This window comes from Corvus brachyrhynchos, unplaced genomic scaffold (genome assembly GCF_000691975.1).
Source record: "Corvus brachyrhynchos isolate BGI_N302 unplaced genomic scaffold, ASM69197v1 scaffold23, whole genome shotgun sequence".
Lineage (NCBI taxonomy): Eukaryota > Metazoa > Chordata > Aves > Passeriformes > Corvidae > Corvus > Corvus brachyrhynchos.
In genome coordinates this window covers 12876109-12901289 of record NW_008238983.1, presented here as the reverse complement: position 1 = coordinate 12901289, position 25181 = coordinate 12876109, and the positions used below count along the sequence as shown (strand labels likewise).

At 39.4% G+C, this 25181-nt stretch overlaps 1 protein-coding gene across 8 annotated transcripts in view; it reads left to right on the top strand.

The window, feature by feature from the left end:
* Positions 1–25181, top strand: part of DDC (dopa decarboxylase) — a 74444-nt gene that overhangs the window by 5884 nt on the left and 43379 nt on the right. For 4 of the 8 annotated variants that reach the window (XM_017738774.1, XM_017738770.1, XM_017738775.1 and 1 more), the window contains exons 2-5: positions 10241–10367; positions 16233–16469; positions 23001–23114; positions 23761–23880. In XM_017738774.1, the coding sequence (XP_017594263.1) occupies positions 16269–16469; positions 23001–23114; positions 23761–23880 (435 nt within the window). In that variant the 5' untranslated portion in view covers positions 10241–10367; positions 16233–16268. Of the gene's footprint in view, positions 1–3216; positions 3415–10240; positions 10368–10509; positions 10632–16232; positions 16470–23000; positions 23115–23760; positions 23881–25181 lie in introns of those variants that run through there. The other 4 variants (XM_017738772.1, XM_017738773.1, XM_008637228.2 and 1 more) reach the window with 4 other exon arrangements.

Sequence of the window (25181 nt, the reverse complement as noted above, 5' to 3'; positions counted from 1 at the left end):
TCTATGAGGAAAATCCCTTCATATCAATGAGTTTCCAAAATAATGTGTAAAAAAATTTACTATTACAATGTAAAATCAAAGAAAATACTTGATTTTGATAGCTTGAAAACCTCTGCCTGACTGCTTAACACTATTATTATTATTGAAGACCAATGATAAACTGGTATATGAAGTCAAACTTCATAACAAATGTAGATACAGAACTATAATTGCCCAGAAATAGAAGTCCTGCAACCAAATACATTTTTTTGGTATTTATTCACGTTAATTAACCAATTCAATTGATGAATTCAGAGTAACCTATTAAGCAATAGAAAGCATTTGTGAAGCTTTGTAAGCAATTACAGCATAAGCCTAGCTTTGAGGAATGTGAACACTTGAACAGAGAGCGTTTTGCACCCCAGCTAGAGCACCAGTACAGGCGTCCCCAGGCAGTCACCAGCCAGCAGCAGGGCCCTGGCCTGAGCCAGCGGGCAAAACCAGCAACCTGTGACTGGATGCACACATTATGCTTACTGCTGTGGTCTTCCTTTTTTACTGCTTTTTTAGCATTTTAATCCTTTTTGTTATGGCATAATCTCCTGTTTATTCGCTATTCTTTTTCCTCCAAGGAAATTTATATTTAATGTTGGCATCTGTCCCTAGAATCCTTCTTTTGATCATCACAGTAGAATTTATTTAATTATTTAGCCATGCGTTCCTTGTTTGTTGAGGCTAATGACATACAGCCTTTACTCAGGTGGGTATGTATGTACATGCTTACGTATGTTAAGCTTCTCTTACAAGATCTTTTCAGACTCTCAGAAGTCCTTTATTTGCTGGTTGCTAACATGACAGGTGCCTCACGCATTCTCTCTCCTGTTTTCTGTTGCCTTGCACATGCCAGGATTTTTTTCTTGGCACTGCTCACGGAGGCAACAACTTGTCTCCTCGTGTGCCTGCCCTGCCAGCTTTTAAACGGGCCCATATTGTGCCAATCTCTTTGGGTATCTGGAGACCAGGTACAAATATGTTCATTCCTGAGCAAGTATTGCAGGACCACATCCTGAGGCCTGCCACACCTGCCAGGATAAGGGCTTATTTTTGTGCTAGGCTGCTGAAAATGACATTTGTTACAATGAAAAGTTTAAGTTCAAAAAGTAAAGCCCAGAGCCTTGAAAATGTGTTTGGTGCTAGTGAAAGGTAAGGCACAAAAAATAGAATGCATTATTATGATTGTATGTAAGTGTGAGGATTCTCTGTATCTGCATCAGCAGCTCAGCTAGTTAGTTATAAGGCTGATCTCAAGAATATCTGCCCACGGCACACAACTGTTGTGTGAATTCATGCCCTGGGTTGTTCTTACGCCTACCTCTGCCTCCTCCTTTTCAAGGTTATTGATACATATTTCTATTGTACATCCTAATGAGTATGTTCCTGCCTTTGGGTGATTTCCATTCTAGCTCTGTCCAAAAATCTGAGATGCAAACATGTTTTTTATCTGTTTAATTTTCTTTTTTCTAAAAAAAAAAAAAATTTTTTTACCATTGCAGTAATTTGTTACCATGTTGACTGCTGTTCTGTTCAGCCCAGTAATTACTTAATTGTGTACTAGTCCTTAAATGACTTTAAGATTGAGTGGTGAACTACTCATTTGCTACTACTGTGGCTTTCTCACATGTTTCCTTTCAAGGTTAAAAAGAAAATAAGACAAAAAGTGCCTTCTTTGCCACAGCTTTTACTTTATTCTGAAGGTTCCTTTGGACAATGATTTTTTAAATTTTTCAAGAGCAGATTTCTTATGCTTTTGAATATATGTTTCTTAAAAATACATCGTGCCCTTTTGGAGCAACAATTTTTGATGTAATCCATCTTTATGAATAGTCACTTTAAAGGCACATAAATTTGGGCAAAATTTCGTAGCTGGCAGAAGGAGTAAGATATTATAGGTAGTATAGGGAAGCCAGTATTATTAATCTTACAAAATAAAAAATGCCATTACAGATTAGTAACTGTGTTAGTGTAATGCTATTACAGATTGGTGTGTTAGTGCCTAGTTCTCACCTGTTCTTATTTATCCTGCTCCTGATAATGGCTGTTAAAAAAACACTTTTTGGTTGCCATTTTGTTATTTAGAAAATCATCCCTAGTTTGAATGTTCCATTGGTTTTGAAACTTAAAATGATCATGATATTCTGCAGGTTCTTGTTTGTGCTGTTCTAATAGGAAAGGTATATTGACACATCTTTAATTTATCTTGCTTGTTTTGAGGATCAAGTTCCATCACAAGAACGAGGCTATGGAGGCTATTTGCTGCAAATGGCTTTTGAGTATTTGTTTTTAGTGTACGTATGTTTGGTACATAAATTGCAAAAAGAAGTTGTGTGAAAAAAGGTGTTTGCTATTCTGAAGCTTTGAGTGTTATTACATCATGTTGTTACAGCATAATTACAGTACACAGATTTTCACGTCTAGTACAGCTGACCTTGCTGCCAGGTTCTGATTTGTCATCTCTTTGTGGTTGCTACTGCTCAGCACAACTCCATGTTAGAAGTAAATCCAGTACTTGTTTACAGGAGAGGATTAGGGTTTTTTTTTTAAAAATACAGTTCCTACAGACAACTGGTAGTTACTTTAGCAACAGAAGCCTCTGGTAAGTAGTGGAGATGTTTTGAAATCGTTGAGATGATGAATCAAAATTTACTGTAACCAAAGCAGGCTAAAGTATTCATTTGCTCAAGGAAAGTACCTGTTAAAGGAAACTGGAAGGAAAGCAGAACAAACATAGACATAGAAGCACCATTCATTTTTTGGAAAAGCAGCAGGAAGGTTATCTTTCCAACCAAATAGGAAATGTTATGAATGTGAATGGCTTATTCAATAGATGTTTAGCAGGACAAACATAAAGAGAAATATGAAATAGGTAGTGCTAGATGATGGAGTGTAACTGAGCTGTAAGTACAGGAAGTCATGTCCCCTGCTGTAATTTGTACATCATTCCCTTCTTCACTTCTCAGTGCCTCTACACTCCCTTTTCAATCCCAGGCACAATATTCAGCCCATTTTTCACAGAAGAAAAAAATTGCTTTTAGATGCTTGATGAGGATGTGAACAGCTTTACTGTAAGAAAACCCACAGCTCCACCTATCTCTATTTCAAATTCAGCAGGCAGAACCGTAGCAAATGTTTTGAGTCTTAACACAGGTTCTGGATCCCTTATTCCCCAATCTTCTTCCACATGCTAGTTGAGGATGCTTCTGGTCACCTTGTCATCACAGTTTTACAGCTTGTCTTCCTGGATAGCAGCAGTAGCAGCCAGCAGAGCTGAAAGCTGCAGAGCTGAAGAGAACTGTATTGTCTTGAGCATCCAGAAATACTGCCAGGTTTTTTGTGACAGCTTGCTATTCTAGGATTGGTAGAAACCAACTCTTCTTTGTAAGTATCCATTGAATTTAGTGTAACACTATTTTTCATGGGGTTTTTTCAGTGAATGGGAAGTAAGGAGATCATGTAATTCATCCTTTGTTTAACATCGCTTTGAGTTATTTCCTTTATCTTAGCAGTGTTGCAGGATTGGAATGTGGTTGATGTGCATTGTACTCACAGCTGAACAATCTTGAGTTAGGCTTTATTTTTTTTATATAGTAAAAAAATTTCCACAATTATTCTTCTTGAAGACTACAGTCACATAAAATGTAGACTACTGACCTGGGTTGTATGAGTTTATTATTGTGGAAGATAAAGTAAATAAATCATAATTTTGATGAAAGATTAGTGTGATTTTACATGCTGAGCATACATATTCAGAAAGAAAATTAGCAACCAGTGTAAAATATTAACTGCTTTTAAATCATTCACAAGTCAGAGAATGTAGATACGTAGCAGTTTTCTACTTTTCGCTTTATGGGGCATCACTGATAGGTTTAGACTGGTATGTTGTTGAAAGAGAGAAACTGAAAATATCCCATAGAATTCAGCAGAAGCTATGGGCAGGTAAGTTATTGTGCTTCATTATATTTTGCAATGTATGTAACATAAAATGTGGTAGTGATTCTCCTTCCCTAAGCATACTTTCACACCATTCTGTGTTCTCTGAGCACTGAAAAACAGTGAAAAATGACATTTCTTGACTGCTTCCTGCTTTCTGACAAAAGTTAGCTTGGTGGGAGAGATGCCTCTTCAGACTATACAGATCAAAATAAATAAAATGATAAATAAAAGAGAGAGTGCTTTTTTAAGAGTTGCCAGGAAGGAAAAAACCAGAAATCTGAAAATTTCTAAAACTTTCCTAGACTGTCTTTCAGAGAACTATGCAGAATATCAGACTGCTGTAAGAACAGTTTGCTTCTAGACTGGCACCGTCTGACCTCAGCACAGAGAGGTTCAAAATTTGTGCCTCGGACCAGAGACAAACACTGCCAGAGTTCTGACAGAGGGTGCTGCCACTTTAAACCTGGCCTAGATTTAGGCTGTTTGGATTCCAAATCCAGCTGGAGCCAAACATGGTAGCACAGAAAAATAAGCTGGAAGAGAACAACCCTTTCTAGCAAAATATTTTACGGAAAATTCCTCTCAGAACTTACCCAGAATTTCACAGCATATGGCAAAGACTTGCATCTGTACTTGAAAGCAAGAGCTTGAACTAAGGCCTCTGAGCACAAATGTAGTGAATACATTGGACTGTCCTTATTTAACTGCCTGTCTCTGCCAGTAAATCCTGGCTAAATGAGAGCCTGTCTCTCCTAATGATAATGTGGAAGCTGTGATTATCTGAGGTGTGGAAGTGAAAAAGATCATAAGGAGAACAGATGGCAAGCAGTTCTGAGTGGGGAGATGGCTGGCTGCACTGTGGTGAAGCTACCTGCAGCAGCTTAAGCTGTTATCTTTCCTGGCTCACTGTTTTCCCTCCTAGCTGGAGATGATTACCTTTCTTACAGAGTTGGCAGGGTGGAGTGTGTGAACACTTGGTGGCTCTGTCACCTAATGTCACAGGGACAGGCAGATTCTTTTAGGGATCTTTGACAGAAGAGAATTTGCCACAGGGCTTTAGGTACAATTAGACCTTTATTACTACAATTAAACACTTAATTTTCAGCATAGTTTATTGTTATCTACAATTTTTAGGATTTAATGTAGTTTATTGTTGCACAGTTTTTATGAATTATACTTTCAGTTAAGCAAAATTTCTAGTAATGATTGTAGCTTTCTTACTATTGAGAGTCTTTATTTACCTACACTTTTAGTCACTTGGACCCTCTGCAGATCGTGTCAAATTCTCATTAATCAGTGCATGATACAATAATCATAATCTGGACTCAGACTTTACCTGGGAGAACATGATTCACTCAGTCTTCAGAGGAAGAAGACAGCAGTGGCTGTGTCCCAGACCACTGGGGGATCACAAGTTTTGCTGTCCAGCATCAGGACTTGCAGCTGTTTGATTTTATAGGCAGTATCTCATATATGGTTACATTTTTGTGTTCCATAACAGATGTCACCACATCCTGGCAGCAGTCCTGCTTGGGCAAATATTTTCTCAATGATGACAGGGGATCTGGCTGTTCTGTCGTGGGGGTCATCACATCTTGGTGACAACTACAGTGTTGAAAAGGGGAAAAGAGAAGGAGGTGATGTGTGACCAGCACACTTACATGTTATGACTGTTTGTCTTAGGAAATGGCGTTGGTTATGCTAACTGTATTACCAGGAGTCAGGAGCAGGGTCACATGGCTACAAGAGAAAGCCTCATCTTAGTGTAAGTGCATCTTCCTGCACTCAAGCAGGTGGGCTGTGTACATATATCACTCCCAGCTCTGAGGCGAAGACAATAACCCAGAGCAGAAGGGAGCAAACATTACCTTACTCATGGCTTCAGCTGTGAATGTGTGTCCATGACCAGGGAGACTGGTGCATGTGGAAGATCCAGTTCCCACTCTCGTTTTGGGATATGTGTGTAGTGGTTAACCCTCACCGGATCCTAGCACCCACCAAAGCCTCTCTGTCACTCCCCTCTGCAGCTGGGCAGGGGAGAGAAAATATAACCAAGGGTTCCTGGGTTAAGGACTGGGACAGATCACTCATCAGATATCATCATGGGCAAAACAGGCTCAAATTGGGGATATTAACTGAATTCATTACTAAAAAAATCAGAGCAGGATAATGAGAAGTAAAATAAATCTTTAAAACACCTTCACTGCACCCCTCTTTCCTTCCCAAGCTCTACCTCCTCCTTCCCCAGTGGTGATGAGAGTCAGGGAATTGGGCCTATGGTCAGTTCATCACAGGTTGTTTCTCCCACTGCTCAGGGAGAGGAGTCCTTCCCCTGCTTCAGTGTAGGGTCCCTCGCACAGGACACAGTCCTCCATGACCTTCTCTAACGTGCTGTATTAAGCATAAAGTCTCCTGAAGCTTTGCCTTGGTCTTTCTGGAAAGGTGCATGTGTTAGGACAGACTGAATGGGAGCCAGAGACACCTCTGCAGAAAGGCTGACAGGGAGGAAGGGCAAGAAGCACTACAGTACTTGCTGTAATCTCAGACAACTAGGCTCTTTGGGAGGAGACTCTAGTGATGTTCTCATCCTTTCAAGAATTATTCAAGTCTTATAGTGGTGGCAAATACTCTTCCAAGTTTATTGCAAATAGGGCATGGTAGTGCATGGCCCTCATGACAGGGCATTAATCACACTCAGTGGCAAAATACCGTCTCAACCAAGCATTTTGGTTGAGATATCTCTGTAAATAGTGATCCAAACAAATCACTTGCTCAAGAACAAGCACTGCATTGTGTTCCCTCTGTATCTCAAGCCATCTTTGTTCCTCATGTCTCACCTGGGTCTGCCTTTTCATCCACACAGGGGGTTATTCCATTCATAAACTAACTGTTCCAATTTGCTTTTCTAACATGAAGTCTTCACAGCACATTTAGGGCCTCAATAGCAGTTCATCTATCAGCCACAGTGAAGTTCACAGTAGTCAGTGCTGGAGAACACTCTGTGAGCAATACATGGCTGGACGAGTGCCCTGGCAGTGCCTACGCCCCTAGGTAAGCACATAGCTCACAGCAGAAGCTATTCCTATCTCTGTATTGGAAGAGTCTGCCTACTGTGATTGCAGCCTGCTCTCACTGTCTCTGTGACTCTTCACAGCCTGTCAGTTTTTCTGTTGACACTTTTTCAGTTCATCACAACCTCTCTTTTCTGTAGGCTTGCTTCCATAAGAGTAATATGCTCAGGCTGCCTCGAACCAGCAAATGGTACATTAACTCCTCTGAAACTGTGTGTGTGAGTCTGTGTCCATGTTCACTTCGTTAGCAGTTCCTTTTTCTCCTTCTTTGGTTTACCTTCACATGTTCACACAGCCAGCAATAGGAACTGAACAGGGAAAACAAGTCACACAAAAAATATTTATGAAAAAAGAGGATAGTTACTTTCCCAGTTTGTCAGCTCTGTCTCAGATTCATCTCCTGGCTAATCTGTTGCAAAGTCTACTTATGTTCTGCAGGAGACTTAGGTTTTACCCTCATACGTTGCAAGTAATCCATCTATTTGTGTCTGAAGGCTTTATTTAATTCTTATTTTCTTCCAAAGGAAACACACCCTTTGTTTTAAATAGAAAATTGTTAGTTGCACATTTTAGCTAAAATATTCTCTTCTTTCTTGTCTCATCCTTATGCTTATGCAGATTTGGACCTTATTTATGGAACATAAAAGGACTTTTCATTCCATTCTCATTTTTTGTCTTTTTTTTAGCTTCTTGTAAATAATTTTCTGTTATTAGTATTTTTACATTAATGGAAGAATATATGGGGGGAAGAAGAAAGACAAAGACAGGGTTCTACTACTGTTCTCTTTTTGAAGGAGCAACAGCAAGGAAAACTGGAAAAAATGCCTGCAGCCTCCAAATAACATCCTCAGACTACAGACACAGAGTAAACCAAATAAAACAAGCCAGTGTTTTTTCTTATGCATAGGCAACAGTGACTGTTCCTTTGATACCAAATGTGGAAAACAGGCACAAACATTGTGCTAGATCCCTAATTAATTGTTTCAAATTATTTTCTCAATAGCTAAGATATTGAGTATATCTGAGTCCATTTAAAGCCCTTCACATTATAGCTCAGAACAGGTTTGGTCAAATAATGTTAGGCTCAGTGAACTACAGCACAAACACATCCTCAGATTTAGTACCTAGAGCCACACCATGAGGTTAGCTTGAGAAGAGTGTCAGGCCATGCAGGTGAGGGAAAAACAAAGTTGGAAGTAGAGCCATCTAACCATAACTGGTCTAAAAGCCTGGGGACACTGCTTTTTCATTTCTAACCTGCACTGTCCAATGGTGGAAGAGGTGAAAGCTGTTAGGAAATGGGTACAAATGTTTAATCCCCTCTGCTTTGATCCATGTCTTTGCACACGGACTGGCAGTGGGACTGCAGTGACTGATAACACATTGTCTGCTTCATTTTCTGGTGCTGTGCTGGAGCCTCCTGTTCAAACACAGCCTCTCTCCCACCTTGTTTGCAAACCAAAGAGTTCAGTAATGGTAATAAATTGGTGCCATTACTGCATGGGCACAGCATTGTTTGTATATCATCATCAGGGTGACTTCCAGATGCAAAAACATATTGAAGCTTGTCTCTTGTTAGCTGTGAAAAATAGGTCTGGTGGGTGCTTACCAACAAGCCCCAGCCTTTAAACCTTTTGGGATCATCTGTTATTTCTCACACACTGGTATCCTGAATTTTGGAACAGTTTGGCACTAAAGGTGGGATCTCTATTCCTCGTGTTTCAGCAGTAAAACAAGTTGTTCTCTGTGGCAGTGAGAGCAGTTTGAAGGGTCTGGAACAAATTCACAGGGCCCCATCAGATCTGACTTAGCCAGCACCTATGATAGAAAACTTAGTGATCTTCTTTTTGTCCACCACAGAAAGATTCTGCTAAACAAAGATTTGTGTATTGCTAACAGTTGATGATGAGGATTATGAAACTAGAATGAGCCAGAAGAATTTCTAGAATTGTAGGAGAGAACATGGAACATGCTTTTTAGAAGGGCATTTCATTCCCCTTTTCCAGCTTGCTTGTGTTACCTTCACACTTTGTTTCCTTTTTCTTCCTGAGAAATTAAAAAAAGAAATATCTTAATGGAAAACGTGACTACTGCCTCTTCACAGCAAGCTTTACAGGTACAGGAGAGAAATAAAAACACATCAGGTGACTGAGGTTGTATTTCAACACTGATTAAACCAACATTTTAATACTCCAATCTTAATTGTAGTTTCCATTTTTAATTTCCGTTGAAAGTTATTTACCTTTTGCAAGCCATTTGGATGAAACACTGAAGTGAGATTTCAGTTATCTTTAAGTTTACTGGAGACAACTTCAATATTTGCATCTCTTATACCCTCACAACAAATTTTGAATTTTTAGCCTTTTCAGTCAAATTCAGGGTGAAAGAAAAAAATAGGAAAAGTCTCCAAACCACTTGTTTTCCTATGGGGGTCCAGGTTGTAACCCTGTGCTCTCAGGAGCTGATTTGAGGTGGAAAACGTCTCAAAGCCTGCTGCAACTGAATGGGATTTCTTGATGATTTTCAAGATTGCAGACTAATCATTACATCAGCCAACACATGCATTGGAAATGCGAGTCAGATCATAGAGTAACATCCTGGCACAACAAGTGCAATGACACCAGCAAGCTCACCTGGGGAGCTTAGGTCCTGTTCTTAATTTGAGTAGACTCTTCCAGAATTGTAGCAGAGTTGTCATTGGTCTTGTAACATTAGAAGAGCAAACACAGCCATGACAGTTTTAAAAAGCTGGGACTTTTTCCTCCTTCACAAAAGGTTGGGTGTAATACTGCAGTGGACTGGAGACTGGTCTGAGAGCACTGACTGTCCCAGATCTGCCACACTACCTGGTTATAAGCTGTTGAGGACTATGAAATGCTGATAGTGTTTTTTTTTAGATTAACTTGAACGAAATAAAAATGACAGGCAGTGACCTGGATTCATCTAGGAAAGAGAACTCCCCATAAAACATGTAGAGTAGGAAAAAAAATCTTGAACACTTAGTATTGCTTTTAAGTGTGCATATGATTAAAGAGAGAAACAGGAAAAAGTTGGATAAAGCTTATCTGAGAATTAATTCCACAGCTATATACCTGCTCAGAGCTTGCAGTCACTTGAGTGGTACATCAGCCATATCCGTGTATCTTTCCTGGCAATAACATTTCACAGAAGTGGATCAAAGCACTTGCTTTTACTTGCAGCAGCCTCAGCAGAAGTGTCCCGGAGTGTGCAGCACAGACGGGGAGCATGTGATCAGACACTCGGTGCTAACGAACTTGTGAATGGAGCTCCTGGAAGAAAACACACGGCACTGCACAGCTAACCCAGGCAAGGGCCGTTCCTCGGCCAGGTCCAGCTGCCTTTTGGGGAGCTTTCTTTGCGAAGTACATTTTGGAGGAGCTGTGGGAGGAGGGGGAGATGCTGCTGCTGCACGTTCAGTGCAAAGCCCGTGGCTGTGATAGGCTGAAGGGACATGGATACTCTGCCTATATATACTGGCAACTGCATCCTCTCCGCTTTATAGCTGTCACTGAGGAGCAAAGAAAGACAGTGAGAAGGGCAGGGGAGAAGGAAAAACCTTATCAACTCGCTGTAAGTAACATCCTTTGTCCTTAAGGCTTTATGGTTATTAAATTCAAGTAGGTACATTTGGATTAATGCAACAATTGGTTATGGAGAGTGGAAGCTCAGTTAATAAACAGCCAGCTTGTGTTATTAGGGATAATAATAATAATAATAATAATAAAAAGCAGCATTATTTTTAATCTAAGTTTGCACAATGTAATGTGCACCTCTTGTTTTATGTTTGCTTGTTTTTACATCTGATGTATGTCAGCTGTGACTCTTTATATACATTTATGCAGAATCCCATGCATACAAAAGTTTGTATCTTGTCTTTCCAAGTACAGCAGTGCTTGCAATAACCAAGCAGAACTTGAGAAATTCTCTGCCAAATATTCTGAATAATAAAATTCTAAGATAAATTAAATGCATGACTTTTTAGGGTGAAGTTTTCCTCAGAAATAACCCTTTCCCATCACTGTAGTAAAACCTCAACAGGGAAAACTATGGAATTGGAGACTCTGTGCCAGTGACAGTAAATGAATACAGCCAGCAACTTCTGGAAAATGTAATTCTTTAAATAAAATGTAGGGACTGTAACTTGACTTGTGCAAAGGTAGAAGTACAGAGTAGATCCAGTTCCTTTTTACTTGTGCTGAAATCCTTTGGCCCTTTTTCTGGCAATATCCTATTGCCAGCAGGGGAAATTCAGCTTAACAGTGGCAACAGCTGCAAAAACCTTCAGTTGGGTTCAGTAGCAGGAAGTTCTCATGGCTTCAGTGGTGTCACTGAAGCACCACGAGCCCTTAAATGACATTTTGTTCTGCAACAATCAGTTGGCAGAACAGAAAATGCACTTGACTCATGTATTGGAAAGATACAAAGTTATTACTTCTTTTGAGCAAATGCAGCTATCAGTTTTAGGTGCTACTAATGTGTCTATGCATTCTTCCTGTCTGTGTTTAATAACAGAAGCTGCTTAAAGATTTTATTTTGTTAGCTGTTGTTTATTTTACTTTGATGAACTGGAGAAGAGGCAGACATAAAATTTTAATGCATCAAATATACCATCTCTCTTCATTTGTTCTGCTTTTCCTCTTTTCCCTCTTTTTTCTCATTTTTCATATTTTTTTCTTTTTCTTTCTCATAACAAATTTCCTGGTAGCATTTAGATATATTTTAAACTTATATTTAGTAAATATGAAAAAACCGACCCAGATTCTAAAATTATAGACAATACTTTTTAACAGAAATAATGAATAAGCTGAATGTTATCAACACAATATACCTATAAATAACTTTAATAATTACTGGTGTGTAAACTACTCATTTGTATGGTTCAGTTTCAGATACAGTAGAAAACTGCTTGCAAATGAACATATGCAATCTAAAGACTAGCAACTAGAATTTTTGGTAACTTCACTAAAATAAAATGCGGCTATATTCTAATTTCATTGCACTGAGGTAGAAGGAGTAGTTTAAAAAAAGCAACAAAAGATATGTCAACTTTAGATTGTGTAGTGTACTTGTCCTCTGACAAATTACAGCAAAATCAGACCAAGGAGTTTCTATATGAATGAATAAAAAAGATACACCAAAATAATTTAAGGTTTAACATGATTTTTCTTGGTTTCACCTGCAGTGTAGAGCAGAACTCAATCTTCTCCAGTAAAGTAGGATTTGATCTGAAGTATGCAATGGTGACAATAGTCATTGATTCTTGCTGGGAACAAAAATGCTCAGGCAGAATATATGCTTGGTAAAAGTGTATTTTATCAATCAGAGTGAGGCTGTCAATGAATTTGCATACAGACTGCTCACAGTGTGGTAGAGGTTGATAATTAGGCAGGGCACCTCCTGAGGAGCTGTGCTCTCCTCACCTGGGGTTCAGCTGGCAGATACTGAATATGCTGAAACTCATCCTCGGAGGTGTGGGATCTCTGAAAGCATTTCTCACTCTTTAGAGGCCTTCAAGATTATAGACCACTATTAAATACTTTAGAGAGAGGCTTAGTTTCTCTGAAATTTCCATTTAGTTTTGGAAACTTGGGTTGTATTATTTTGCAGTTTAAGTTCCTTTGAGTTAAGTGGATATTTTGAGTGCATGCAGACTATAACACTCATCCCTTCACAAAATACAGATTCTCTCAAACAGTGTTTTCATTTTAAACCCTAAGTCTTGAGTTGTCTGAAGTACTTTTCTTCTTAGAAAATCTCTATATTTTTAAAATATACTGGCGTAGAGGTAAGGTCTCTCCCTATGCATTGTGTTGTTGCATTGTACAGGAGTTGTATGTGCATGTAAGAGGTAGAGATATTCTGTACTGGTAGAGACGTGAAGTAATTTGCATTTTGATAGTACTCACTGGTGAGCATTACAATTGTCTGCTGGAGATGGCTTCCATAGCAAGTAGTACTTTCAAGGAGATGAAGTGAGATCTATAGCGAAGAGTTCCGGAAGAGAATAAAAATAGGGATGAAAGTGTAAGTGGGTCTTGTCACTCACAGAAGAACAGATATAAAACAGGAGGTGAAAAGGATGACCACGGTGTTCCTGCAAGGAGTATGCCTTCACAGTTCCTCCGTGAGATACATGTATTACTGTAGGTATGGAATTTTCAGGGATGGACTTCTAGGAAAGAAGATGCATGAATAGAAAAAAATAGATTTTAAATTTCTTGGTATTGTCTTTGGAGGAAGGAAGAATTAAATACTTTGCTTCATACTGGAGCAGATTGACATATTTCACTGGATCAAACTGAGTTGTAAGAATGTTAGAGGTTAAGTAAATACTAGTTCATATCAATTTATAACACTGCAACCACTGTAGCACATTTGGGATGGAAGGCTCAATCTTCTGTTCTTAATGCTTAAGCTTCCTGGTTCAGCTACTTCTTCCATGCAAAACAGTGGGTTTCCCCTGTAGTTTAATTCTTTACCTGAATTTTGCTATTGCAACAGTGATTTATGACATTCTTGGGAAAAAGTAAAGTTAGCCAATAACAAACAGGATCTCAGTGACTATACAAAATGTGTATTTTGTCAAATTTGAATTCCATAGCAATAGACTGAAATCACAGAATATGTTAAAATTTATTTGCTTATCCTGATATCCAAAAAGAACTTTGTCCAAAGTTCAAATAATAAAAATGACAATAAATTATATCAGCATACTGTGTAGCACCAAGATGATGTAAATGTAATACGAATTTCTGGAAAAAAAAATTAGTTCGTGGAAAACTGGTCGCAAGCTATAAAAAATACGATCTGTGTTCTGGTAATATGATAAAGTAAATTCACTTTTTTCTGCATGTTTGGGAGCTGTTTTGAGCTTGCACACAATGTGATTTAATTTATGCCATTTGATTAGTATTTTAGGAAATGACCAAGCGATCCACAGCACTTTTGATGTTAAGTGGTGCCCTATATTTGATTACTATGAAGTAAAGCTAGAGAGTAGTTTAGTGATGCTCTTACACAGTGACACTCTTACCTTTCTTGATGCTGTACTTAGCGTTCACTGGAACCACAGATGTGGAACGAGATACTCAGCAGAACTGATCCGTGTGTGGAGGTCTGTAGGAATAACTAACACAGTGGTGAGCAACAGTGGTGCTGGAAACACCAGTCTTCATGTTCTGAGTCAGTTCAGTCTCAGGCATCTCCCACTAATTTGTCAGTTGTGTGTTAAATTCTTTTTTTCACAGCTTTCTTCTTTGAAACTAGAGGAAAAAAAATAACAGGTTACCTCATGCAAATTCCTTAGAGCATGCTATAGCAATGAACTCGTGAATGAAGTAGCATAAAAGAAAACACAATAGAATAAGTTAACGGTTAAGTTAGAGATGCATTGAAAAAGAAGTGCAATAGTACAATATTTAGATTTCTTCTGGCAAAAATATTTAAACCAAAGAACAGAGCCTTGGGGTGTAATTAGATTGCTGCCAGAGATGCATATTGATTGCTGCAGTTCATGCTGATTTCTTTAGAAAGATTATTAAAATTTTGAACAGTGGACAAAGATGTGTTAAGTGAAAATGCACATAAGATTTAGGGGGTATGGAAGAAACTGAATCATCCTGATTTTAGAGGAGTAGAAACAAAACTGCTCGCTTAAACACAGCTTTTCAAAAAGGGTTCTGACACACAAAGCTGCTCACTGGAGACTGTAAGGACTGCAGTGACCACTGGTAATGTATCTCCAGCAACTTAGTAGCAAGATATGAGAGAGGTCCTAATGCCCCTTGATGAAAGGCGTAGACACAGCCAAATAAACATTTACATTATGATTAAAGAGAATACTAAAACTCTAGTAAAATAGCAACAGGAACAGCCATTCTCTGGGGAGTCTAGAAGTCCCTACTGTGCAGATCCTTGCTCTCCCAAGTGTTTCATGACCTACAGCAGCATCTTGCCTTCTTAAGTAGCAGCAGCTGCTGCTCCACACAAATCCCAGATCCTGTATTTGTAGCAGCAGAGATGTCTCTAGGACAGTGCTTATTAACGATGTCTTTCTTTTGTGATGTTACAGTACTAATTTAAATGTAATAAAGCCCAGGAGTTTCTCTTTTCTCAAAATGGTGTCCTCAGTTATAAATCCTTACCACAAATACTTGATATCTGAAAAATTGTCTCCTAATTATCTAATATTCACACTGTGCTTAATATAATTATTTCCTTACAAAGCGAAGATCTAAAGGTATGTGAGCTAAGCACAGTAGTTCTTGACACCAGCAAGTCCTTTTTCCACTTGCCGATCTTCTTACTAGATCCCAAGGAACAGTATCCCTCAACCTGAGTTTGTAAAGATGCTGGGACACTTTTTAAGTACTCAGTGAATACAAAGTTTCAACTGTATATTAAATAAGTACTCAAAATGCACAGCTACACAGAGTAAAAAGGTTGGGTGGGCCAAGGTGGCAGGAGCAGACACCCTCGTATCACAAATTTGTGTTTGCAGAGCACTTTGCAGGTGAACTCCAGCTCATCTCAGCTGAGCCGCAGATCACCTTGGGTGTGCTCACACAATCTCCCTATCTCAAAGAACGCCTGGAGCTGCAGCCCAACATCTTGGAAACATGGACAGCCCCAGACAGAGACTCCTCAAATTCTCCTGCAAAATACAGTACAGATCAACTTGAAGTGAATTCTGTTTGAAACCTCTCAAAGAAACAAAGTTTTGTAGATGACACAGCATGTGCATTTACAGTGAAAGAGTAAAGAAGTTAAATCTTGAGGCTAGACAGGAGTCAACAAGCAGATAAAATGACAGGGCTGCACAGTGGATCACTGTGATAACTGTGATTGTTACAGTTTGTTATTACTGATTATAATAGAGACACACAGCAGGCTGTTGTCTTAGACCTCTTTATAAGGCAGGAGGGAGTTGATTATGTGCCACTTAACAGTGCCACATCCTTGTGTCAACCAGCAGCTGTAGGGATTAAATGTGTAATTTTGAATCTTCATCAATGTGCTTCTACTGTTCTTCTGTGCTACACTTACTGTCTATCTGTGTTAAGCTAACCTATGTCATGGCCATATGAGTCTTCCTACAAATCATCTGAATAACAGGCTTAAAACTAGTAACATTTTCTTTCAAAAATGACTGTTTTTCCCTCTTTTCTAAAGTGTTTTTCTGAGAACAAGACCTAAGTGCTGATACCCATGGATGCTGCAGAATTCCGCAAGAGAGGGAAGGAGATGGTGGACTATGTTGCGGATTACCTGGAGAAGATAGAAAAACGACAGGTCTTCCCAGATGTGGAACCAGGATACCTAAGGCCCCTCATTGCAGACTGTGCACCCCAGGATCCTGAGAGCTTTGAGGATGTCTTTAAAGACATTGAGAAGATCATTATGCCAGGGGTAAGAAAAATGGAACTGTAGTGCACTGTTCAGTACTGCATTTAGGTTTTCAAAGACCTTAAAGAAAGTGTGGGTTGAAGACTGTGCAGCTAGACTTTACCAAGATAAGGACCCACACTGATTAACTTTTAGAAGGCAGGAGTCAGCTTTACATGTTAAATATGATCTAACTAATGTTTTCTGTTCTTCCTAGAAATAATCAAATCATTCTTTTCCTTCATGCATAGCTTACTTTTGGAAATAACTCCCTTTCCTCCCTTGAACTGGTTAAGGCAAAAGTTCATAACTTTCAATTGCATGTGATATTTTTACTACTTTCATAGCACATTAAATATTTTACAAAATAGTATTTTTATTAGTCTGCTGTGCCCAAACGGCTCCTTCAAGCTGATCTTTAAATGTTAACATTCTCTTAGGAGATTTCTTTTTATTACAGAGTTGACTGGAAAGGATTCTCCCTAATACTTATTCTGTTGACTTACTCTCCTAAATGTCAACTTCTTCTCGTAGCTTTTAAGGCAGACAGCCACTGCCTAAATACTAGTCCTTGAATAGATCACTACTGGGCAGACAATGCAGAACAAAGCATCTGGCATTTGTCCAGGCCTGAATCTTTCTTCTTCTTCCACTCATGGTACACCTTTTTTATTTTAAGTATATGCATGTCTCCTAAAGCCTCTAAGTAGCTTGAAGAGGGCTGAATTATTAGTACATGTCAATGAGGAATCTCTCCTTTGGATCTCTGCAATAAACACTTTGGGTTTCTTCTCTAGATGCAGATAGGTGATATGATTGTGATGGGAGTGGACATCACAATCTGGAAATGTCTTTAGTCAGTGTAGTATAATACCAATTCCTTTTCATTGACCAATATAATTATTTGATATTCAATATGACTTTATCTTGTTTTCCTTGGAGCCAGCCCTGCTGTCCTTTAACAGGCAAAAGCTCCACTGAAGTCAATTGAAATCTCTGCACTCTTTTCAAAAGTTTGTGGATGACGTCTTAAATCCAAGAGAATTAAATCAATGCAGATTAGATAAGAGAATTATGTCCAACACATGCAAATATTTTAATTGCTGCTCATAGGTATAATTGCCTTTTCTTTTTCATTGGAGGAAAACAGTAATGTCTGTGAAGTAGAAGAGCAAACACTTTGAACACTTGCAAACTTTCAAACTTTCAATAAAATAATAATGGCTTAGAAAATAAGAGATGAATCATTTGAGAATAGAAAGCGAGACATTGAATTCTAATTATGTCATCAACATGTCATGTTCCCTCTTAACTAAATTGACTTTTTCTTGATATTTACGTGCCCTGCAAACAAATTTACTTTTACAATGTGATGCATTCTGAAAAAAATATTCTATCCTAAATTTTTTCACCGGTGTGAAATGACACAAAGAGCACAATATAAATCCCAGTTCTTAGAGTAACTCTGATTCTACCTGTCTTGTTTATACTCAATTCTGAAGACTCACATGAGCACAGAATCACGAGGTCATAGTACAGTAGAGATTGGATGGTATCTCTGGAGGTCATTTAGTCCATCCCCACTGCTCAGTGCTGAGTCAGCTAGAGCAGGTTGTTCAGGACTATGTCCAATTGGTCATGAATATCTCCAAGGATGAACTCTGCTGTCCTGTTCCAAGGTTGGATCATCCTCCCAGTAATAAAGCTTTTTCTTACATTCAAGTGGAATTTTCTGTATTTTGATTCGTGCACATTTCTTGATGTCTTCTCACTGGGTACTTCTGAGAAAAATCCAGCTTCATCTTCTATACACCCTCCCATGAGGTGTTTATGCACATTAACAAGATGCCCCCTGAGCTTCCTGCAGGCTGAACAACCCCAGCTCTTTCAGCAGCCTGTAATATGACAGATGCAGAAATTAATTATCTTCATGGTCTTTCACTGGAATCACTCCAGTATAACCATGTCTTTGTTCCTTGTACTGGAGAGCCCAGAACTGGATGTGGCATTCCAGATGTGGCCTTACCACTGCTGCATAGAAGGGAAGGATCACCTCTTTTGACCTTCTGGCAACAGTTTGTTACCATGGCCCAGGATGGTCTTGGGTCACACTGCTGCCAGGGCACACTGCTGTTCAGCTTGGCCACCAGGATCCCCAGGTCCATTTCTTCAGAGCAACACTGCTGAGGGTGCACTCTGTCTCATCACTGAGGTTTATAGTTAAGATCTTAAACAGTATTGGCCTTTCCCCTTCATTCTCCATCTGATCTAGCCTTGAACACTTCCAGGGATGGAGCACCCACAACCTCCTTGGGCAACTGTTCCAGTGCCTCACCACCCTCACAGTAAAGAATTTTTTTCAAATATATAATCTAAAGCTACTCTCAGTTTAAAACCATTCTGTCATGTCCTATCACTACATGCCCTTGAAATGAGTCTCTCTCCATCTTTCTTGTAGGCTCCCTTCAGGTACTGGAAGGCCACAGTTAGATCACCCCAAAGCCTTCTGTTTTCCAGGCTGAGAAATCCCATTTCTCTCAGCCTTTCTTCACAGGAGAGGTGCTCCATTCCTCTGATCATCTTGATGTTCTTCCTCTGGACTCGTTCTACAAGGTCCATGTCCTCCCTGTGCTGGGACCCCAGAGCTGGATGCAGCACTGCAGGTGGGGTCTCACCAGAGCAGAGCAGAGGGGCAGAATCCCCTCCCTTGCCCTGCTGCCCACGCTGCTTTGGATGCAGCCCAGGACACTGCCTTCACCAATTCTTTTCTGTTGGTAAATGTGCAGTCCCACACCATGGGAACATTTTCATCAGTTCTTCCACTTTTTCCCAGGCACTCCAGAACCCTCCTGGACTAATTGTGTCCTGCTGTGTTGTCTGCCCAGCAGATGTGAGGACTATGACTTGTGAACATGAGGTTTCTTCCAGCTGTCTGAATGGTGCACTCATGTGCTTCTTCTCATCAAGTGGTCTGTAGCAGACACGCACCCCCAAATGTTGCCCATCTTGAGACCTTCACCAGTCCTGACTCACAAGTTCTTGACTGGCTCATTGTCCATTCTCAGGCAGAGGCCAGTGCTTTCCTGCTGTTCTCTTGCATAAAGGACCACTCCTCTGCCTCACCTTCCTGGTCTGACCTTCCTGAGGAGCCTGTCCTCATCTGCTGCAGCACTTCAGTCACGCGAGCAATCCCACAGCATATCTGTGATCCCAGCGAAATCACAGCCGTGTACTTGCACACAGCCTTCTGTTTCCTCCTGTTTGTTCCCCATGTGGTGTGCTTCAGAGAGGCACCCATTTGTCTTGATTTCCCAGAAAAGATGTGAGCCCGTCTGTCCCGCCCCTGCCCTAATGCTGCCCTCTCAGCACTTCCTTATTTATGTGGGTGCATTGGGGAACGGTCTGCTTTAGCCTTAGCTCCTTTTTGAGTTCTCTCATGTCCACGTTACGCTTCACCCTTTGCTTGCCAGCTTGGTCCATCTTCCTCCCTTGATTGCGGGTTTTTCTCCCCTTCCCTTATCATTCCTGGTTTAAAGGTCTCCTTACCAGGTTATCCAGCCAGTCTGCAAAGATATTTATGCCCTAATTGTTCAGGTTATATTTTCCCTTAATCTTCTTCCCATGTTTTTCCTGACAAGAATAATATTTAATTTAAAAGTACATCTAGTGTTTTTCATCTATAGCATTTTTCCACTGTTTCACCAGGGAATGTCTTATATCCGTTTTATAAATGAAGAACTTCAGAAAGGGCTTCTTCAGAAAGAATAAATTATATGACATATCATAAACCCTTGTTTTGCCTGTAAGCTATTAGTGGCCCGTAAGTGATTCTTGTTTCATTCATGCTGACACCTTTACTGTGTTAGTTGTGTTCAGATATTTGCTCCGTATTGTATGACTAAAAATGTGAAAATGGTGTTCCTTCAGAAGATCAGGGATCAATTAATTGTGTGAAGCAATAATAATGTAGTATCTGTTGCTATCTTTACCCTGTAGGACAGGGTTCAAGCATTCATAAGTGTTGAAACTTCTTTATGAGGACATATTGTGAAATGTAAGGTAAACCTTCAAAGGGTAGTCCACCAAATGATAATGACAATAATGGTGGTAAGTTCCTGATACTAACACAGAGACAGAGGGAGTAACTGCAGAACTCTGATCTCCACAGCAGGTAGACAACATGGAAAGGACCTGTATGTAAAAATATCAATCAGAGTCGCCTTTCTCTCTTAGATTTGCTTTGTTCTCCTCCTTTTTTAGAGCTGAATATGATCAAGTGTATGTGTAACCACAAATAGCAGTACTAAAGATGCTAATTTTCCTCACATTGGATCCATTAATCTATGAAGCTTCAGCTGAAGCACCTATCCTTAGTGTGTGGTAAAGGAAGACTATTGCTTAGAGTAAGCAAGCCAGAGAAAGACATCCTTAGAAGAAATCTTGGAAATAAAATGTCTCTGAGAGGCACTAGAGTGGTAATTAGAGTGAACCCGAGACATTTGTGTATCATTATTTATCAGCAGAGGGCTGAAAAAACAGGCATCAATTACGTCGGGCTTTTTGCAATATCTGACTAAGTGCGTCTGTTCCAACATGGTGAAAAAAAAGAATTTTACAGCTGCTTCAAGGGACGGGGGAAGGGGAGGCAGGAGGAAGAAGTGCAGCTGCGCTTGCCCCAGGGCTTTTAGCTTTTTCACTTTGCGTGAGTGGTGCAACTGGAATCTGCTGTGTTTCATCAAACAAATGGCTCCCAGCAAGCAGTCAGTTTAACTTGATTAACCCAAGATGAATGTCACAAGTCTTACAGATCACAGAGGATTAGAGCTGGGGAGATGAACAGTGGCAGCTCTGGCTCATTATGGACATCAGTGAAAGTCTGTGCATGTGGATCCTAGCAGGGACCATTGCTTCTTGAATATTTTATTGTTTTCCTGTGAAGCACCATGACCCATCTGGGGTTTGTTTTCTGACTTGTGAAGGGAAGGCGTTTGCCACAAGTGCTCTAAAACTTTGTTACAGCAAAGAAAGATATCCTGACCCAATATGAGATACAGCTGAAAATGTTCACAGTGGCTTGTCTTTGGATAACTGATTTGACAGGTTTGAATCTAGTGACCAGTAAAAATGAAATCTTGAACATACCAGATACAGGGCTAGTTTAGACAGTGGGAAATTGTAACGAATAGGAGATGTTTTCATGTGAAAGAGATGGGGGCATCTGAAATTGGTACACTGCATCAGGGAAAGTGATACCTAATTCACTCTGTGAAGAGTTGAGACAGTTTCCCCTTAACATGGACCACATCCCTTAAAGAAGAGCTGGTTGTTGGCATGAGGAAGGTTAGAAGAGGAAAGAAAGGGATTATTTGCAGCATGCAGAACAGTGTGGTACAGCAATCCATGAGATTGCTCCAGAACCAGAAATCTTACCACGGTCTGGGAGAGAGAGCAGTGTAAAAAGTAAAATTCATCAGAGGTGGGAATGTGGAACAACACAGCACAGAAACAGGCAAGAGAGAATGTATATTCTTACTGTCCTCCAGTTGTAACAGAAGAATTCCAGTATTTAAAAAAAAAGGAAACAAAATGGTGTAAGAAAAGGCTAGCCTTCAATAACTCAGCAGCCTCTTGATTTCCAGCCATGAAAAAAATCTTAAATAGATTCTGCTGAATTCTTGCTTACAGCTCTAGAAGCATTTTTTCAAAAACTCGCCTTTTATCTTGAATGTGTAAGCAGTTTTTGCCAAACGTCTCACATACCCCATTATTTCCACTGAACATTACAGTGTAGCTGTACATTTCCTGCTTTTGAATTTTATTAGATTGGAGTTGTGGAGCACTATCAAGTATCTCACAGATCCTTAAGATTGCTTGGATGTTACATAAGACAATTCTAATGTTGCTTTGGCAAGACAATTGACTACCATTTATGCATGTTGTTCTCTCATATTAGTACATACAAAGTGAAATTGTCTATAAATCACAACTTGTTAAAGGGAGATGAGAGTTTAATTTTGTACAGAAGGTATTGTATACTGGGATGGGTTATTTTTGTGAGTTGTGGGACTTTGTGGTGAGGAGCTGTTTGGCCAGATTCAGTGCCTGAGTATTAGCAAATAACACGAGAGTGTGGGTAAGAGTTCTGTGGACCTCTTCTGCACTGAAGACACTCTTCCTATGTCAGTTGCAGGACAGAGATGGAAAAACAAAATACCAGAGAGTCCCTGATGGTAGAGGCTTAAGAGCAGTGTACTGCACAGCAGCTCAGGCTGCCATGGCCAACACAATCCTTGCCTTCTAGGAAGATAAATGGAGAACTCTGATTTTGGAGCTGTTTGGGGGTTGGGGTGACAACTTACTTATTTTTAATTTGAGTAAAAGATAGATAAAAAATCATGAAAAAAACAAGGTAAGTTTTTCTAAAAAATGGGATCCTGTGTTACAGCCAGGTAGTCAAGAACTGCTGGCTTGTCACAACCTCTAACCTTTTTTTTGGTGACAATTTGTTTCTGCTTCCCTTATTAGTTAAAAATAGCTATTTTCCCCTTGTTACAGGTGACTCACTGGCACAGTCCGTACTTTTTTGCCTACTTCCCTGCAGCCTCTTCCTTCCCGGCTCTTCTTGCAGATATGTTGTGTGGTGGAATAGGATGTGTGGGCTTCTCCTGGGTGAGTTTACTCTGGTGTGTGGTAATGGCGCTTCACCATGCCAAGATTTTAAGCATTTCAGTAACATTCTACAATGAAATTATTGATCAATAGCAATGAAGTCTCAGGAGTATTTTTGTAGGTAAATTTCTTTGATTAATTAAGGGTTTGTACATAGACACCCTGAATGATTCCAGGAATAAGTTTTGTTCTTGAAAAATCACCAACATTTAGAATTAGTGGTAGCAATGCAAACATACTGGTAATCCAGAAAGAAGTATAACTATTGTTTAGCACCCAGTGTTGTTATTTCTCTTTTCATCTGGATGAATGGAAAATTGTCTTTAAACCCCCACATTCATGTGAGGTATACTCTTCTCAGAAGAGGCTGGTATTTGATTTAAAAAAACATACGCAAGATGCAAATCCTGCTTTGACATTTGATCATCGTTGTTCTATGTAAGGGCTATTTTGACATTTTTTTAGTAAATGTTAGAAACTACATGCACAAAATGGTCTTCAGGTCCCTAACTTGGCTTGTGACGTTAGTCTGGTCTCTTCCTTTATAGTCAAAAGAAAGAAAGAAAGAATTATTCTTCCTCTGGTAGATCTGATTTCTCTTCACGGTCTAGTGAGATTATTCCCTCTGCCCTGTTTTTCAACACAGGCTTCAAGTCCAGCTTGCACTGAGCTGGAGACTGTCATGCTGGATTGGCTAGGGAAGATGGTTAATTTGCCTGAAGAGTTTTTAGCTGGGAAGGATGGCCAAGGTGGAGGAGTCATTCAGGTAAGAGGGGACATGAAAAAAGAATATGGATTGAGTTAGTGAATTCATGATTTTGTTAAGTCTTTATACTAAGACACTAATGAAAGAAATACTTTTTTTTTTCTGCTGCCACATGGGTTCCTTTCAAATTTTCAGAAAGACTGATGGTCTGTGAGAATGTCTATAGGTGGGCAGGATCATTCATGAAAGTAATGCTTTTGTTTTTAGAGCAACCGATTTCTAAAACACTTCTCAGTGAAGAATTGCTAGTAGTTCAATTTAAAATTTAGGCTTAATATTCAAATCAGAATAATGTAGGATGGAGACTTTAATTTGTTACTCAGTGAATTTAGCTCATACTAACCAACAATATGCAGCAATGTTTCGTAGCTGAAGTTAGAAGTCTGCCTTTTACATGTGCAATTGTTTACTTCAGTTAGTTTCCACAGAACACTGGAGATAAACTTTGATAAATAGAAATAGCAGAATGTAGTAGAAAGTCTATCAATTTTTGCTAAAGAGATTGAAATTATTTCAAGTTTTTCTTACATAACAAAAGGAAATATCAGAATATTATAAGAAAATGAAGAGCTGCTTAAAATTTGAATCTAAGCAGTTCTATCAGTAGATGATACAATTTTGAGACTACATGGCATATCCAAACTGGAAGAAAACCCCAGACTTTGATATTGACTGCTTAATGAAACTTATAATGTCTGAATAGATAACCTGAACAATAATGAATATATCATTAATGGGCAATCTTGCATGCATAATAAAGCTGTATTGTTTGTCAACCATGGCTCCGCTAGCACATGGTCATTCTGCAAATGCAGCTCTGGTCACAGTTATTAACCTATCTAAAGTAGATCTCTACTATGAAGAAGATTGAAATTTAAATAATTGTTCTGTGCTCCTTTGATAATCTCTGGAGTCTGGTCATTGCAGGCCAGGGCACAATCCATTTTATCCTATGACAGGCTTCTAATATACATCTGAATTAGATGCTAGAACTGGGGGCTTCTTTCTTTGATCTCAGCTGCAAATGCCTACAGCATATTCCAGTGAATTCTTCCCAACATCTTCCCAGGCAAGAATGAATTTAACCCAAATGCTGTCATTGTCCTAGATGGAGCTGTACCTACACCAGTGTATTTCCAGTGTAGTTCTTTACTCATCTGCTTGCTCTGTTAGTATGTTTATCATTACAATTGCTAGGGAGGGCTTTATGTTCAAGAAATCAAGCTTCCCTCGTGCATCTTAGCAGCATCTATTTTGTACCAGTGAAAGCAAGCAATTATGCCTGATTGTTATCAGCAGGA